This window comes from Xiphophorus couchianus, chromosome 9 (genome assembly GCF_001444195.1).
Source record: "Xiphophorus couchianus chromosome 9, X_couchianus-1.0, whole genome shotgun sequence".
Taxonomy (NCBI): domain Eukaryota; kingdom Metazoa; phylum Chordata; class Actinopteri; order Cyprinodontiformes; family Poeciliidae; genus Xiphophorus; species Xiphophorus couchianus.
The window spans coordinates 3,903,808-3,921,715 of record NC_040236.1 but is presented as its reverse complement, the minus strand read 5'-3'; the positions used below and the strand labels follow the sequence as shown (position 1 = coordinate 3,921,715).

The following is a 17,908-nucleotide window of genomic DNA, read 5'->3' as shown; positions in this document are numbered from 1 at the left end:
CCTTTACTAACCCTATAACAATGATTTTACAGACGTTGCAATGAGAAGCAGCTCCTACAATGAGCTCAGCAGATGTGCAGTTCCATCGGGTGTTTGCTAATAGCTGCTGGCTAGTCTGAAGGAGCTGAGTGGGGGAGTGACGGGGGGAGGGGCTGCTCTGTGAGGCGGAAGCTTGGAAACTTGGACACTGCAACTTCAAGGAGCATCGCTAGATCCTCCAAAGGAGTTTCGCACATGGTTGCCATGGGAGATTAAAGGATTCCTCACACTTATTAGATTTTATTTTAAATAATAATAATAATAATAATAATAATAATAAACATTGTTAACTTTGTATCATTATCCTTCTATGATTTACACTATTTTGTGTTAAGTCTATTTTATAAATTCCAATAAAATAAACTTATGTTTGTGGATGTGACGTAAAAAAAAAAAAAAAAAAATCCTAACAGAGATGAAAATATTTAATTTTTTTTATTTAGCATCTGAACCATATTTTTATACCACGCCAAATACAACGCATTTGGATACAACCTAATATCTGAGACCTTATTCTAGTGTTTATGTTTATGCTAAGACATTTTCTTCCTGTTTCACTGTTTCTCAGTGAGATATCCTTAAAAACCTTCCTGCTGAGCTTCTACTGATCCTTCACTCATCTCTCTCTCTCTCTCCAGCTTCTAATGTTGGGGTTTGTCCTCCTAATGTGCTGTTTGTCGGAGGAGAAAACTCAATCCGCGCGTGACACAGAGGACGCATGTGTAAAAAAAGGTCGTTGCCACGGAGACAGAGAATAATTGATGACGCTGCAGAGCCAGCGTAAAACAGAACCACAGCTAGAAAAGTTACAGAAAGAAGCGCAGATAAATGTTTACGGTTTATGTTACAAATCCGAGAGCAAAAAAAAAAGAGGATCATTTGTAGTCTTCGACAGAAAAGGACAATATTGCCCTCTAGTGTTTAAATGTTAAATGGCATTTTTGTATTCAAGTTCTGATGAACACAATAGTCGTTAAACAAAGTGCAAAATATGAATTCTACTTAGAGAACATCTATCACCGATTATATGTTAGTATGAGGTTAATTATATGAATAAAAAAATTAATGAGATTAACAAATAAATCAATGAAATTTAATGAGAACCGTGAAATTTGGACAGTGAGGCTCGGCTTCATTTTGTAATATGTAACATGTTTAAGAATTAAAGACCAACAGCAAACAATATTTTAATTCCAAACAGAAATTGGACAAACACATTCACTGCATATTAACGTTTTAAACATGTTTGTCCACTATAAGTTAATAAAACTTGAAGTTTTTTGTTGATAAACATTTACATGTAATGTAAGACTCCATTGGATTGTCACGTTAAACCATTAAGCAGATTAAAGGTGTGTATTTAGATGTGTTTATCTTTGTTTGTTTGTCTTTTTATTCGCTTGTTTGTTTGTTTATCATTTAAGGATTTCAACTGTATATTTTGTGGCTTGCCATACTTGGGTATCCTCTTTTGGTTTTGAGGATAAAGAAAAACAATGCCAGTGTTCTGAGGACTGTGACCATCGCTGTGTGTCACACATAGTAATAACCAGTAGAGGGCGGGCGTTGACCATTGTTCTGCTCTGACCAGATGAGACTTCCAGGGATCCACAGTTTCCAAATCAAACCGTGGGCGTATTTTTCCTTCAATCTAGCTTCGATTGTTTTTTCTCTCTTCGGGGTGTTGTCTGTGTTTTTTTTTTTTTTTTACATCGCTGAAGTTTCACTGGGAGTGTTGCTCCTGACCCAGACACGGACAGTCAGATAGTTCGTTCTATGTAGACTTTTTATAAATCACTTCCCAGTTTTATTCTCTCTGTTTTCGCTGCACTTTCAGGCAGCACAAGCTCTAGTTTAGCTGCTGTTAGCCTGACCAGCTAACTGGGATCGATGCAGGCCATTAAGTGTGTGGTGGTGGGAGACGGGTGAGTTAATTCACATCTTTATTCCCATTCTAACCTCAAATGTCAGAGTTTGAATCGTAGAGTTGTAGAATTAAAGCTTAAAAAAATGTGGACTTTGGTTTGACCCAGTTAGCAACAGTTGGCTAGCGGCTAACCGTCCCAGATAGAGCGACAGCTGCTATGGTGGCTGCTGTCCCTCCAGCTGGGTCACAGATTTACTTTATACCTTTCAAGAAGGTATATATATATATATATATATATATATATATAAAGTATACTCCTAACGTTAGAGTTGCATCCACTTTAAGTAAAAGAGGGCGACTCGTAACATTTAAAAAATAAAAACTGAATGTCCAAACGATTCGTGGCACCTGAGGGAATATGAAAGGAACTTTTAAATCAATCCAATGTCACGTTTGTAAGTTAAAAGCATGTAATTTTTTCTTAAGCTGAAATTCTGAGATAATTTATATTGCCAATTTATTTAGTTTTTAGATGTTGCCATGAAAACATTTGTGAGTTTTTGAACATTGTTCTGACTGTCTAGCGGTTAGAATAGGTGTCCGATAATGGGCAGGAAGTCATATTTGTTACTTTAAATGCATTTGATTTCACTATTAAAAAAAATAAACTGCACTAATAACCACAGCAATAACAAAACGAAGAGATGTTAGAATCATGTCAAAATCAATTATTTTAAATAGTATTTATTATTATAGGTAGGTTTGGGTCCGTTTCCTAAAAGACCAACACACTGAGAGCATTAAGCCAAAACGACAAAAAAAAAAATTACATTTTGCATTTAAGAAAAACATTTTTTTTTTTCATATTTTAACACATTTCTAATATTGTGTAAAAGAAAAGGCTTAGGTGGTTAAATGAAAACTCAGCCGAATGTCCCATTTGTTTTAATCCGATTGATGGTCAGAATCGTCCATCACTAAAAATAATGGTCAGTTCCAGTCCAGGTTAGGACTGGGAAGCCAATCCAAGTTTTGTTTCCCAATTCCTAATCTCTGACTTCTGATGTGACCTGCTGATTCCTCTGTAAATATATTTCCTCACTTTGTGATAACAGCGTGGTGAATGTTGGAGGCTGAATTAGAAATACTTTTTGCTGCTTATGAAATCCACTGTTCTTACTGTAGCCCTCTCTCTCTTTCTCTCTCTCTCTCTGGCTCTTCAGGGCTGTGGGTAAAACATGTCTGCTCATCAGCTACACCACCAACGCCTTCCCAGGAGAATACATCCCCACGGTGTAAGTCCCACACTCTGCTGCTCTGGTCATTCTTAATGTGATGGACCTAAAATGTGTTAAAGAGTAAACTTCTGGTCAGCAGAAATGTCCTTGGAAAGCTCATTTTTTTTAGACATTCCTTGCAGATTCGACAACTACTCTGCTAATGTGATGGTGGACGGGAAACCAGTGAACCTGGGTCTGTGGGACACAGCAGGACAGGAGGACTACGACCGGCTGAGGCCGCTGTCCTACCCTCAGACAGTGAGCGTACACACAACTCATCACTGTCCATTGTCCTGGACAGATCTGAATTAGCTGGTCGCTGCCAGCGCAAACACTGTCTTCACTCTGAGTTATTTAACAAAACAAAACAATCTCCCTCTCAGACAAGTACAGTGAAGAATATACAGAGTCTGGAGGACAGTAAGATGCAGTAACTAGCAGCTCTTGTTTACGCTGTTTGTCTTCACAACAATCTGGTCTTTGTGCAAGAGAGAAAGACAGTCACTCTGTATTTGACCAATATAATGAGTCCTGATTAGTGTTATGTCATTATCATTCTACTCTATGTACTCTAACTCAATTAACAACATGATTTCTCGCGTTAAGGTATGAATACTTCCAGTGACGTTTTTTAGATCAAGTTTTTTTTTTAACCCACTGATTTTTACCTTCTTTTTTTTTTCTCTTTCCAGGACGTTTTTCTTATTTGCTTCTCACTCGTCAGTCCAGCTTCCTTTGAAAATGTCCGGGCCAAGGTAAGAGGAGCCCGTGTTATAACCGTGTTGCGTTATGGATCTAGGGCTGCACTGATTGCACTGAAGCCAGACCTGCCGATTCCGATTTTGGGCGTCACCAATTTATTTTTGGATCTCAAAAGATGCTAAGTTAGCAACATTTGGGTGACTATTATTAACTTCACACATGTGGGTGGCTCTGTCAGTGAGCCCTCTCTCACAGCAGCATAAAGGGGGACAGTGCGTTTCCATTGAACATAACATTGTGTAAATTGGAATTATGAAAATAAAGTCAGCTTGATGAAAACTTGCAAATTTAAAAAAGAAAACAACACATTTTTCTATAAAACGTTTTTGTGGAAGGATGAGGTGCTTTTTCAGCCCTATTGAAATAGATGTGATTTGCAAAACTGCAATGGAAAAACTGTTTCCTGCTTCATGACTCATGTGATCATCTACCAGATGTTACTACTGGTGAAAACAGCAAAGAAGACGACAGGAAGTGATGTCTGAATTATGAATATGTTTGTTTACGTCCGTCGCTGCTGTGATTTTTAATAACTTGTCGCGTGAAGAAACTTACTCACGTGTGATTTTAATTTAATTTCTTATTTAGAGGAAACACCACAATTGCAAAACTGTGTTTTTCCGACATTAGCAGAATATAGACGAATGTTGCAAATATCAGCCAATCGGGCAAAATTAAGGAAATCAACTTATCAGTGCACCCCTAATGAGAAGTAAAGCATAGAGTCTCCCATGAGACGGTAAATCGATATTTTAATTAAGGGAATATTGGTAATAATGAACAGACGTGTGTTTGGCATTAATCGAACAGTGGAGCACCCTCATACGTCCTGTGTCTGCAAGTGATGGCCTGTGTTGTCCTGCAGTGGTATCCAGAGGTCAGACACCACTGCCCCAAGACGCCAATCATCCTGGTGGGCACCAAGTTGGACCTGAGGGATGACAAGGACACCATTGAAAAGCTGAAGGAGAAGAAACTCTCCCCCATCATCTATCCACAGGGCTTGGCCATGGCTAAGGAAATAAGTCAGTTTTAGTTTCACGCATGCCCAGATCAATTTTTACTATCATATTTGTCACTGCTGAGCCAGCATTTGCTCAACGTTTGAGTCAGATTTGCATCAATGACCCATAAGTAACATGATTACTTTTGGCATTGCCTGCACCGATGATTTACTCATCTCAGTATGCTGGATGCTTAAAGTAACTTACTCAGTACTAATGCAATAAAACTCTGTAAATTCCACACCTTTGACCCCAATACACATGAACTATTCAGGATGACACACACACTTCAGAGACATAAAATTCATTTAATTTAATCCTGTAAACATTTTGCAACAAGCAGTTGATCAATTAATCACACGATAAATTAAAATGAGCTTGATCACTCCCATTCTGATGATGAATATTCTTTTGAAGTTTATTTATGTTTAGAGGCTTCATAATCCATTTTATTTGCGGTTTTGGTTGTATATAAGTTTTTATTTTTGTTGTTTTGGCTGCTGTTTTACTTTAGATATTTTAAATATCTTCCAGGTCCAGTGTTACATGTTCTTTACCAAACTAAAGTTTATTAGTACTTGAGAGGGAAAACTTTGCTTTATTCTTCCATTATCAACATATTACTTGAAAATGGCTACAAAATAACAATATTATCATTTATCGTAATAATTACCAGTACTATTTATCATCCAGCAACTTTAGTTTCTGCAACAGGCTTATAGATCTGTGCAGCTCGCTGCTTTTCCAGCAGTTTTTATGAATGTCGTCCCTTTCCTCTACCAATATGAGAAATATGTTAATAGTTGGATTGTGACGCTGTTTGAAACCAGGTGCAGTGAAGTACCTGGAGTGCTCCGCTCTGACGCAGCGCGGCCTTAAGACGGTGTTCGATGAAGCCATCAGGGCGGTCCTGTGCCCCCAGCCCACCAAGAAGCCCAGGCGGAGGAAGTGCACCGTACTGTAAGGAAGACCCGTCCGGATCAGAACACACGGCCAGGATGAAGGAAAAACAGCACACGGGTTCCCACAGCTAGCTTTTCTACCACGCCGGATCAGAGCATTTTGTACATAGAAAAACAAAACAAAAAAAGAGTAAATTTCCACCTTAATTTTGAGATTAATCTCAGAAATCTCCTGGAAAAAAACATTATCGACCTTTGAAACTCAGACACATTTTTTCTAGAAGAGTTTTGAGATGAATCTTGAAATTTCCAAGTTGTTGGTAGAAATGCACTTCTTTAAAAAAAAAAAAAAAACGTTTCTATCTCCAATGGCCCTGAGATGTCGTATGTCTGACTTCCATCTGAAAGATCTTCATAGATCTAAGTGAAGCTTTTTTCTTTTTTTTTAATGAGTGGAACCAGATGTTCGTGTGGTTGCTTACATCTGGCTCTTTCAGATCCATTAGTACATGGTAAATTTTAAAAAGCCCTCATGATGAGGGTAAGCTATACGATTGAAAATTTTATGAAAAATATTCATGTATTTTTGTCATATGCAATGAAGAAACACTACTTGAATGTGGATTTGTCATATTACTAGATTTTTACAGAAGAAGGTCCAGTGCTTCACTTTGCCCTGAACACTAAGATTCCTGCTGCCTTTACTGAATTTTATTTTATGCAAAAATGTTTTTAGACACATTTTTATTTTAAATGTCACTTGATTTGCTAGTTGTGCTTGACAGACTGGTTTGTTTACATGACTTCGTTTAGATGGAGGTTGCAGAAACCCAGATTGCTGATCATATTGTTGTTTTAATGTTTGTTTTTCTCACTTGGAGTCGCACCGATTTTCTCGCCGATCTTTAAAAAGCTTGAACTGCCGATTCCAGTTTTGACAGATGGCAATTTGTCAATCGTCTGAAAAGTCGTTAAAAATATATAGGTCTGAAAATCAGCTGATTTTTTTTCACGGAGGCAAATAAGATCGGTTTCTTATCCGAGTATCGGCCAATTTCTCAAAGATTGAGGAAATATGTGAGGAAAAATGAGTTTATTGGTGCACCCCTAATTTCAACATGTGTAGGACATGGCAACCTCACGCCTAGCCCGTAAAAACTGACAGAAGGAAAAGGAGTCCAACTCCTGGAGGACAGTATTTTAGTTGCATTCACTGCATTTATCGTTCTTTTTTGTTATTTCAGAACATATTTATGTTGTTATGAAGGTTTGTGGTTTTTCACGCTTTATTCCAAGTTTCTGAAGTGAGTCAGTGTTGTAATATCTGAAGGGTGGAGCTCAATCAGTGTTAGGGATTTAATGTTGCATAAAAATTAGACATGGGTTGGTTGGAAATTCTCAGACTGATTCAAATGACTCGTCGCAAACAAAAATTACATACGACAACAAAGCTGTTTTATTCTAAGATGTTGCACTACAATATTAATCAGACTTTGAGCAGAAATTGAGTCGAAAGCAGAATTTTTCTAGCTTCATCCCAGCTGCTCTTCAGTAATAGTGGGAGCAAAAACAAGCTGGTCAGTGTGATTGTCAGCTGACTAGCTTGTGGATCCAAACTGTGTTTTAAAGCAACGTTGGCTTCATAAAGGTGCTCATTAGCGCCACCTGTGGTTCCAGCTCAACTGGGTTCCTTTTTCCTGCCAGCTAACCTAACAACACAGCAACACGTTGGGGAGGGGGCAACGCTATTCTGTTCCATTTCAAAGAAAACTGGTTACAATCACTTAACAAAAAGGATTTCACTGTAACTGGAAGAATGGCTGAATAGGAACATGTTTAACTCGATTTTTCTAATCTGTAACCGGCCCATGCCTAATGCTGAATGAATCAGAGGCTGCCCAACTTGATACGAGAAAAACTAAACCAGCACAGGTACTCTGAAGAGCCATGACTTCTGGACACTTTGTAATCGTTTTCAATACAGCAGTATCTTTTTGTAGTGTTGTGTTTTTTAAAGCAAATAAAGCATTTACAAAGCTCTCTTGGACCTGTGTTTTGTGAAAATATTACAGGATTCTTCCAAAGAATGTTGATATCACATCCATATCGAATCCTGCTAGTAAATGCAATACCAGCTTGTAGAGGCAGTATGGTGTAAACCGTTCTTTATAGGAAAACAAAAATCTTTTTGGTCGAAGTTTCAAAATATATTCTTATAAACTTTGATTTGATCTGGCAAGTGCTCCCTAAAATGAAACTTCTTTATTATCACAATCAAAATAAACAGCTTAGTTACTCACCTTTACCAGCAGCAACTCCTGGTCAGAATTCCAGAGATTTCTCAGGCTGCTGTTGGCGGTAAATCAAGAGGAAGTCCTGATTGTTCCTGTAACAAAATAGAAACCAGAAACTCCACAACAGTTCACCTCCTGGTCATTTGTCCAGGCTAATTCACCATATGATGAATAACATTAAGTGTGTGGTGGTGGGAGATGGGTAGTTAGATTTTTATTCTCACTTTATTCAGTGTTTGATAGTGTGAGATAGATTTAAAGTAAACATGCTATACATTTCTACTCTTTGCAAACAAGAAGACTCGTTTTTTCAGCTTAGGCAGTTGAAGTTCTAAGCTTCTCATAGTTTTACTTCGAGTCAATATTGTAACTGTTTTGCCTGAACATTTTAATAATTTGATCATTTCTTGATATAAAAACAATTCTGTAGAATAGAAATGTCATCTTTCTTTCTAAATTGAGTTATAGATTAATAATACAGTTTCAGGTTGCAGGTTCTGTCCTTCCATCCTTGTGTCCTGCCTCATTTTCTTTCCATTCTTCCTTCGTGATGTCCCGTCTCTTTTCCTTTCTATCCTTAATGAGGTCCAAGCAGCAAAGCGATGTGAAGGCCTATTGTAATCACAGGATTTCTTATTTTTCCGACATATTCAAAGACTCGGCAAACTTCAACCAAAATGGTCCCCCAACTAAAATCTTGGGATTTCAGTGGAACCACAAGTGGGCCTGGCCAAACTGCTCTACAGCGCCCCCTAACGCGAGACAGGACAAACTGCAGATCGTAGAGATCTCAAATTCAGTATATAGGTAGACCCCTCGCCCCAAATCAGGACAAAAAGCCTCTTGGATGTACAGGGAGGCAGCCATTTTGGGTCAAAGGGCAAATTTTGGCCATTTTTCAGTTTTGCACACTTTGAACTTTAACAAACTCCTCCTTGGGATTTTGACCAATCGGCTTCATTTTTGGTCAGGATGCAGTTAAGGGGTATTAAAAGTTTCATCTTTCTGTTCTGAGGTGCGATTGAGGGAGGTTACAGCATTGGTCCAGATATGTAAAAGGTGTTTTCACTGTGGTTCCCTGATATTCGTAATTGTAAAGGTTTGGTCATGTGAGTGATCTGCAGCCAGCGCCCAACCGTCTAGAGCAGTGACTCCGAGCGGTGTGGGTAGTTGGACTGTTTCGATGGAGGACTGTTGGACTAGAGCAGAATCAATCAGATTATGTTCACAACCAGAATCAACAAGAACTGACAGAGTCATTTTTGAAACAGAGTGGCAAGAAGAAGTCAAGGAAGTGATTGTTCGTTTCTGTTAAGGTGGCCCGCCAGCCTCCCCAAGTCTACTGGTGGGCCCCGGCTTTTGGCCGGACCGGGCAGACCGCAATGTAATGACCCGGGGAGCCACAGTAAAGACAGAGGTTGGAATATATTCGTTTCTTTCTTTCTTCTGGACTAAGGCTGCTTCTGCTGATCTGCATGGGTTCAGGATTGTTCTGGTTCTGAGAAGAGGAAAAAGATTAAATGCTTCAGGTGAAGTTGACCACTTCATCATTGGACTCTTATTTCTCTCAAATGGTTGTCCAAGTGATGAATTTGTTCAGAGTTCTGGGCTCATTTAGAGTTGCCAGTTTGTCCTTAGTAGCATGAAAGAATGCAGGTTTTAATGCAGAGGAGGTCCAACCTGAAGCTCTAATTCTGAAGCCAATGGCAAAATCTGTTCTTGGCCCTGTTTTAAAGTCCAGAGATAACGAGATATAAAAGCATGATATGATTCCTGGCTAAAGGTTTGTTTGAATTCTGCTAGAAAATCTTCAGAAGAGCAGCTGAAATTTAATGGGTTCTTAAATCCCTTAACAAGCCACTCCAGGGCTCTTCCTGATAACAGGGAAGTTACATATGTTGTCTTGGAACCATCATGAAAGAAGCTCTGGGGAGAGAGATTTAAGGTCAGGGAGCACAGAAACAGAAAACCTCCACATCGATTTACGTCACCTTAGTATGTTTCCGGAGTATGAGGTCAGATGTCAGAAGAGGCAGAGAGAAGCAGGGGAGCGGAAACCTGGACTGGAGCAGGAGCCTGTTGGAAATTTCATGGTAAGAAATTAGTTAGATGAGCCAAATGTTGATTGGGTCAGTCTTGTTGATCAGAGAGTTCTCAGCAATATGTATTGAATGAGGGAGTTCTGTTCAGTGAGTCTTATCCTGAGTGTTCTGTCGATTAGGTGCCAATTGTTTAACCCACATGCAGAACACACTGAGGAGACAGAGATAAAACAGTTAAATAAAGTTTATTGAAACAATGACAGAGGTGAATGTGCGTTCTTTGTCTGGGAATCGGAGAGGCTGGGAAATCAGGAACTCTGAAGACAAGGGAGATGAGAGGTGAGTAACAGATGAATAATGGTAAGATGGAGCTGAATCCGCCAGGGAGGGGTTGAAGACTGAGTGGTCACTGGAGGTGGGGTTCTTGTGGGGTTGCAGGTCCAGGAAGGTATAGTCCAGAAACCAGGAAGTTCAGGGACCAATGGTGGAGGCCGCAGGTTGGTGACTGCATTGGAGGGCAGACAGGTAAGCTGCACAGATTTGGAAGGAATGGAGCGGTAAGTTGCCAGTTGTGGAAGTCGAACCAGGAAATCTTTAAAGGAGATCTTGAAGTTGTGTGGAGAAACTCAGGCAGCACAAAGGGTAACATCCTGGGCACCACAGAGAGACCTACCTACAAGGAAATCATAAGGGTAAGTAACTGAATCCAGGAACTCAGAGGGCTACAGAACACAAACTCAGAGGGGTACAGAGTACCATGAAAGGCAAACACTCAGGCACAGAAGCGACAGCTCCCTTTATCCTCAGTCTGATGAGACTGATGACTTGCAGGTGTGTGTGATTATGACCAGGAACCCGCAACAGTCTCCTGGCTCCCTCTGGTTGATAGCTAAAAGAGCTAGAGCTAAACTCCACAGAAACCAAAACCCCAGCTTCCAACATTAAGTACTACATCAGAATGGTCAGTCATCATTAGAGAACACACTTGTTGAGTTATAACTCTAATTATTGTCTTATTTCTCCCCAGATAGAATAGAACATTAATGTTTAATGTTGTTAAACATTAATGTTTATTTTTTAATTTGATTTAATAATGAGGGTCCATCTGAAAATATTGTACGAGTTTATGGGTTAGGAGTTCATAAGTTTCTAACTCCTTCCTGCTGCTTTATGAGCATGTTAAGATTGTTGTAGTACAAAAAAGTCTTTTGCATTCCATGTTCATGTGTGTGATTTTATCCTTCTATAGTGTTTGAAATAAATAAATAAATAAATAAACTTGCAGAGTCACTTTTTCAACGATGTTTTAGAGTCTTTAATGGAAGTTATAGTTTGGAATCCATCGGAAACAAACTGAGTTCAAAAATACTTAATTAAAATCCCAAAGGAAAAATGAAATGTTACTCATATTATCAAGTTTCTTCAAAGGGTTGTTGTAACTAGAGGAGTAATAAGTTACCCTCCTGCCCCCAGTTACTGGGGGAGTAACTGATTACTGGTAACTTCCCAGTAATCAGTTACTAAAAACTAACCTATCATATAATCTAGACTGGATTAAGAAAATTGTACTATGATGGAAAACAATGAAAAAATTAAATTAATTGCCACACAGAATCGACATGTTCACATCATGGTGTCTGATTTGTTCACATTTGTTGATCTTAGTAATAAATCTCTCACATTCATATATTCATATATTGTTGATCGGAACTGACAAGTAATGAAAATCCCAAACTCACCGTCACCTTTACCAGCAGCAACTCCTGCTCAGAATTCCAGAGATTTCTCAGGCTGCTGTTGGCGGTAAATCAAGAGGAAGTCCTGATTGTTCCTGTAACAAAATAGAAACCAGAAACTCCACAACAGTTTATTTAGTCTGTTGTTCACTTCAGACAACACAAGGACTCTGGTTTACTTTACCTCCTGGTCATTTGTCCAGGATAATTCACGATGAATAACATTAAGTGTGTGGTGGTGGGAGATGGGTAAGTTAGATTTTTATTCTCACTTTATTCAGTATTTCAAAGTGTGAGCTAGACTCAAAGTTACTGTGCTATTTGAAACATTATTAGTGATTAAATTCAGCATGTTTGCATGGATGCAAACCAAAAACATTTCAAGTCTTTGTAAACAAGAAGACTTGAAGGAAAATTCTTGCGTGTTCTTCAGTTTAAGGCAGTTGAAGTTTTGAACTTCTCATAGTTTTACTTTGAGTCAATATTGTAACTGTTTTGCCTGAACATTTTAATCATATGATAAGTTGATGTTAGAATTCGTTTTAAAGTACTTGTGCTGACATACAGAGCATTACACGGCCAGGCTCCTGATTATCTTTGCCAGCTTTTTAACTAAATATTCTGCTGCTCCTGGTCTTCGTTCTGAATGGCTGAATCTTTTGGTTGTTCCACAAACACAGTTAAAAACGTAAGGGGCCCGGGCCTTTCAGTCGGTGGCCCCACGGCTGTGGAACAGCTGGCCCTTGCAGCTTAGCTGACTCTGTTTTAAAAAGCAACTAAAAACATTTTTTTTATTTTCCCAGGCTTTTATCTCGTGATTTTATTGTGTTTCCTCTGTTGGTTTTATGTTTCGTAGGACTTTTAGGTCGATTTCTGTTGTACAGCGCTTTGTGATTTTACGTCTGTGAAAAGTGCTTTATAAATAAACTTTACTTACTTACTATTTCTTGATATAAATGAGCCATTCTGTAGAACAGATATCTGGACAACAGACTGGACTGGAGACGCAGCAGTGACTATGTAACTATAAACCCTCTAACTGCAGACAGACGAGTCGAGCCGTACAGAGTAGTTACTACTGGTGGAAAAAAAGCCAAATCAGAACCTTCCCTCCTTGAGCGTGCAGAGTGGTTATCCTTCTCACTCACCAAGAAGAACAGACTCCTAATGCGAGGCGGAAAAACCAGAGAATTACAGTCATTTTTTTTCTCACCTGAAGAATTAAATATGAGCTGATAAATCTATGTGATTGGTATAACCCATTGGGTATTATTCAGACGAACATGTACAGTACTAGTTCAGAATGGTCGGTCATCATTAGAGGACACTCTTATTGAAATATATCTCTAATTATTGTCTTATTTCTCTCCTCAGGTCTGTGGGTAAAACATGTATGCTCATGAGCTATACATCCAATGCCTTCCCTGGAGAATACATCCCCACAGTGTAAGTCCTACACAGCACCAACCACGACCACGTCTGGTCAGATCTGGTCCTATTCAATAGAGAGCTGGGTGAAGTTTAAAAATACAGAGATATAGTATAAGAGAATAAGTGGAACACTATGTCAAAGACAGTTTGCTCTGAACGCTAACGTTTTGCTGTTTTCCTCCAGGTTCGATAGTTATTCTGCCAATGTAATGGTGGACGAGAATCCAGTGGCCGTGTGTCTGTGGGACACGGCAGGACAGGAGGACTATGACAGACTCAGACCTCTGTCCTACCCTCAGACGGTGGGTGTATGTTCAGTACATCTGCTCACACTAGTTGTTGCGACAAGGAATGCAAACAAATAATCGATTGTCAAATAGTGGTTTATCAGATTAAAGTTTATGACATTTGATTAACTGATAACGTCAGCAAGACAATCGGTGGTGGGATGGGTGGTGGTCGAGGGCGGGGACCAATCTGAACCTTTGGCTACAGAAGCTAAACAACACGATTACGAAATAAACTCAAGCACCACTTTTCCTAACACTTTCTTTTGTAACACAGTATATTCTGCTTTGTAGCACATGTTGTCCAAAAAACATATTAAAGTAAAAAACAAAAAATGTTAAAGAGCCTTAACATAAATACTTGCATTCAACACAAGTCCAACAGAGTTGTCAATAGTTTACATTGAACTGTAAAACGTTTGTGTTAATAGATTTTTATGAATATTTTTTATTTTGCTTCCTTCTCTCTTAGGACGTGTTTCTGCTTTGCTTTTCTCTCGTCGGTCCACCTTCCTTCGAGAATGTCCGTGCCAGGGTAAGAACAGCCTGCTCTCGGCAACAAGGCCAGATGTTCACATCTGCTCACCACTACGTAGAAAACAGGGCCATCGTTGACGCAACCCAACGTCTGCTTAAGAAATAAAGTTCATTTCTGTTTCTATATTTGGTTTTAGACGTAAGAAAAACATGTAAGATACCAAAGGTTGGGCGGACATTTTTTTATTCTTTCAGAGCTATTTACAACCTGCTTTCCATTTGCAGTGGATCAAAGAGCTGCATCACCACTGCCCTACGACCCCGATAGTCCTGGTGGGCACCAAGGTGGACCTGAGGAATGACAGTGAAGCTCTGGAGGAGAAGAAACTGACTCCAATCACCACTGTGCAGGGCTTTGCCATGGCTAAAGAAATCGGTCAGTTTGTGGTCCTCCTGTTTTCTGTTTAAATGTATCTGGGCGCTACAGGAGTACTAGCGGGCCAGAAAAAAAAACAAATAGCAAAAATAGAAAAGTCCAATTGTTTTCTTTATTTTTTTGAAAAGGAATGAAAAGGAACGTTATTCATTGTTGATCCAAAACTTTCAAAGGATTTTGCACATTTGCTGTATTAAAAGAAAGGTACCTAGTTTTTTTTGTTTTTTTTTTACTGTTTTAGGCTCAGTTGAACAATTTTATTGTCAGTTATAAAAATAGGATTCAGGTCACTTTCTTTCAAAACCATTGACATATTTAGCAAAGTTTAATAAATGAAATAAAAGCTGATTTGGGTGGAGCAAAGTTGGCATTTCATATAGATGTGTGTGTGTGTGTGTGTGTGTGTGTGTGTGTGTGTGTGTGTGTGTGTGTGTGTGTGTGTGTGTGTGTAGGTGTGTGTGTGTGTGTGTGTGTGTGTGTGGGTGTGTGTGTGTGTGTGTGTGTGTGTGTGTGTGTGTGTGTGTGTGGGGGGGTGTGTGTGAGAGAGTGTGGTCCTACTTATTAGAAATGTTTGGTTGTAAAAAAAGCTAATAAAGTTTGTGTTGTAATTAATATTTCCCATCATGAGGAAAATTACGTCGGTAATAATTTTACCCCAATTAAAAAACAGATTTATATCATTCTCGAACTGCAAGGGCCACAAGCGGCCCCCGGGCCACACTTTGGACTACATTTTCTGAGGAAAGTTAGATTAGTGGTAATGTTTTTATGCAAATAACAAATTTGTAATTATAGCTTTATTTTTATCAAGAGATCCCACTGAAGGAGAAACATTTAAAACAAACATTAATCCAAAACAATAAAATCAAATCATAGAGCGACTCAAACACAGCAGCCTCCCAAGAAAGGCCGTGACATTCTATTCTATTTATTTACGATTCTCCTAAAATCAGTAATAAATTTGAGTGTTTGGGGTTTTAGAACTTTTCTTTTAATATTGGTAAATATTGCCTATTTTTTCTCTCCTCTCTCATCTGTTCTTCCATCACTCTGTGACTTTTAACATTTTAGTCCATGTCAAATATGTCTGTTGTGATACTGTCAAAAGAAGTTTCAGAACACTTACATAATTGTTATTCCATAATTATTGCACTCCAATGTGGTATGAATATTTGAGAAATATTGTGTAGCCCTAATAATATCAGTGAATTGCTTAAAAATCTCATATTGTGATGCTTTTTTTTATTGCTGCAGCACCGTATAAATGTTATACTTTATTTGATTTGAACTTGTCATCAGAGAACTGGGAACTCAAAAAAACTGAAAGTCCATATCTATTTAGAAAATTTGCATTTATATACAAAAAATAGATACGATAACAAATTTTTCCTGCGTGTGCTGAAACCAGGTGCAGCGAAGTACCTGGAGTGCTCCGCCCTGACGCAGCGCGGCCTCAAGACTGTGTTTGATGAAGCCATCAGGACGGTCCTGCTGGCCCCCAAAGTCCAGAAAAAACGCAGGTGCCAGATACTCTGATGGAGATCCATGTGGACCATGAGGCAGAATTCCCACAAAAAAAATCATCGTCTTTACAAACAGAGAAGATGTAAAATTTCATTTGAATGTAAAAACAATGCCGTCCTTTTCTCCTGCTTATTCCTGTCAAACTGACTAAGGATGTGATTTCTTTTCCAACAAACATGGAGACAAAACCTGCTTCCAGTTTTCTTTTAGGTCGAACCTGAAAGAAAACTGGGTAACAGAGCAGAAAACAATTCATGAAGATGAGAGATATTGCACCTGATTGTCTGGAGATTGTGTGTGGAGTACCTCAAGGGTCAGTACTGGGACCAGTTTTATTTAATTTGTATATAAACGGCATAAGCAAAGTGTCTAATGTATTAAAGTTTGTGTTATTTGCTGACAACACAAATATTCTAGTCTCCTGTAAAAACGTACCTCAGAAATCAGTGAATTAATGAAATAGTTTGACAATAGTAAATTAACACTAAATTTGGAAAAGGCTAAAATCATGTTTGTTTTTTTTAAACAGTTTCAAAATACTCAGATTCAAGTTCAGACAGAGTGTGTAACTCTGGAAAAGGTTTATGTTAATAAGTTTCTTGGTCTAATAATAGATGACAAAATCAGCTGGAAACTTCATATTAAACATTTACAGATTAAACTATGTAGAAACATATCAGTTCCTGGCAAAAACTAGACATATTCAGGATAATAAATCATCTCATATTCTATATAACTCTCTGATTTTGCCATATTTATCATGTTGTTCAGAGGTGTGGGGAATTAATTACAAAATTCATGGTACAAAATTATTAAATAATTAAATTATTAGTTAAATGAAGAGTTAAAGCAAGGTCAGAATTGAATACAATTTAAAAAGAAATATGAGGAGGTTTTTTTTACAAGATATAGAACTATGGGTGAGAGATAGCACTAATGTGTTTATGTAAATTGAGGCTAATGCATATGAGTGTGTGGAGGTATGTCTAAATTTATATAGACCTATGTCTATATAAATTTAGAAGTATGTAAACCCAGATAGAATAGAACATTAATTAACCTGTTTATTTTTTAATTTGATTTAATAATGAGGGTCCATCTGAAAATATTGTACGAGTTTATGGGTTAGGAGTTCATAAGTTTCTAACTCCTTCCTGCTGCTTTATGAGCATGTTAAGATTGTTGTAGTACAAAAAAGTCTTTTGCATTCCATGTTCATGTGTGTGATTTTATCCTTCTATAGTGTTTGAAATAAATAAATAAATAAATAAACTTGCAGAGTCACTTTTTCAACGATGTTTTAGAGCCTTTAATGGAAGTTATAGTTTGGAATCCATCGGAAACAGAGTTCAAAAATACTTAATTAAAATCCCAAAGGAAAAATGAAATGTTACTCATATTATCAAGTTTCTTCAAAGGGTTGTTGTAACTAGAGGAGTAATAAGTTACCCTCCTGCCCCCAGTTACTGGGGGAGTAACTGATTACTGGTAACTTCCCAGTAATCAGTTACTAAAAACTAACCTATCATAAAATCTAGATAATAAGAAAAGATAATAAGGTTTTATTCGTGCCTGGATCAACAAACATGATTTGATGTTATTCTGAACTTGTACATAACAAATACAGAATAATATCAAAGTTTTGTTATTTTAGGTCTGTTTTATCTTTACAAAGATAAAACTGCCCTGCTGGAGATATTGTAGAAGCTATAGGTGTCTAAACTCAGAATATATAAATAAAGATCTACACAAGACTCAGAACTCCTTCTGCTCATAGTCGAACGAGAAGAGATTTTAATGCACATCTGCAGATACACAACATCACAT

The 17,908-nt window shown here is 38.1% G+C and overlaps 2 protein-coding genes across 2 annotated transcripts; both read left to right on the top strand.

The window, feature by feature from the left end:
* The first annotated feature begins 1,646 nt into the window (after positions 1–1,646).
* LOC114151420 (ras-related C3 botulinum toxin substrate 1-like) lies at positions 1,647–7,894 on the top strand. The gene is made up of 6 exons (XM_028028616.1): positions 1,647–1,964; positions 3,130–3,201; positions 3,327–3,444; positions 3,879–3,941; positions 4,814–4,973; positions 5,783–7,894. Exons 1-6 carry the CDS (start codon positions 1,930–1,932, stop codon positions 5,914–5,916), a joined length of 582 nt encoding a protein of 193 aa, XP_027884417.1. The 5' UTR covers positions 1,647–1,929; the 3' UTR covers positions 5,917–7,894.
* A 3,992-nt stretch (positions 7,895–11,886) lies between these two features.
* Positions 11,887–17,210, top strand: LOC114151421 (ras-related C3 botulinum toxin substrate 1-like). Its single transcript, XM_028028617.1, has 6 exons — positions 11,887–12,175; positions 13,301–13,372; positions 13,542–13,659; positions 14,117–14,179; positions 14,407–14,557; positions 15,966–17,210. The coding sequence occupies exons 1-6, from the start codon at positions 12,141–12,143 to the stop codon at positions 16,091–16,093; spliced, it is 567 nt and encodes a 188-aa protein (XP_027884418.1). The 5' UTR covers positions 11,887–12,140; the 3' UTR covers positions 16,094–17,210.
* Positions 17,211–17,908: the final 698 nt, after the last annotated feature.

What these genes read in the sequence shown, in the direction of transcription:
- LOC114151420 (XM_028028616.1), top strand. Translation starts at nt 1,930, where the DNA reads ATGCAGGCCATTAAGTGTGTGGTGGTGGGAGACGG. An exon ending in TGTGTGGTGGTGGGAGACGG is followed by an intron (nt 1,965 to 3,129) that starts GTGAGTTAATTC and finishes CTGGCTCTTCAG; the next exon opens with GGCTGTGGGTAAAACATGTC. An exon ending in CGCTGTCCTACCCTCAGACA is followed by an intron (nt 3,445 to 3,878) that starts GTGAGCGTACAC and finishes TTCTCTTTCCAG; the next exon opens with GACGTTTTTCTTATTTGCTT.
- LOC114151421 (XM_028028617.1), top strand. Translation starts at nt 12,141, where the DNA reads ATGAATAACATTAAGTGTGTGGTGGTGGGAGATGG. An exon ending in TGTGTGGTGGTGGGAGATGG is followed by an intron (nt 12,176 to 13,300) that starts GTAAGTTAGATT and finishes TTCTCTCCTCAG; the next exon opens with GTCTGTGGGTAAAACATGTA. An exon ending in CTCTGTCCTACCCTCAGACG is followed by an intron (nt 13,660 to 14,116) that starts GTGGGTGTATGT and finishes CTTCTCTCTTAG; the next exon opens with GACGTGTTTCTGCTTTGCTT.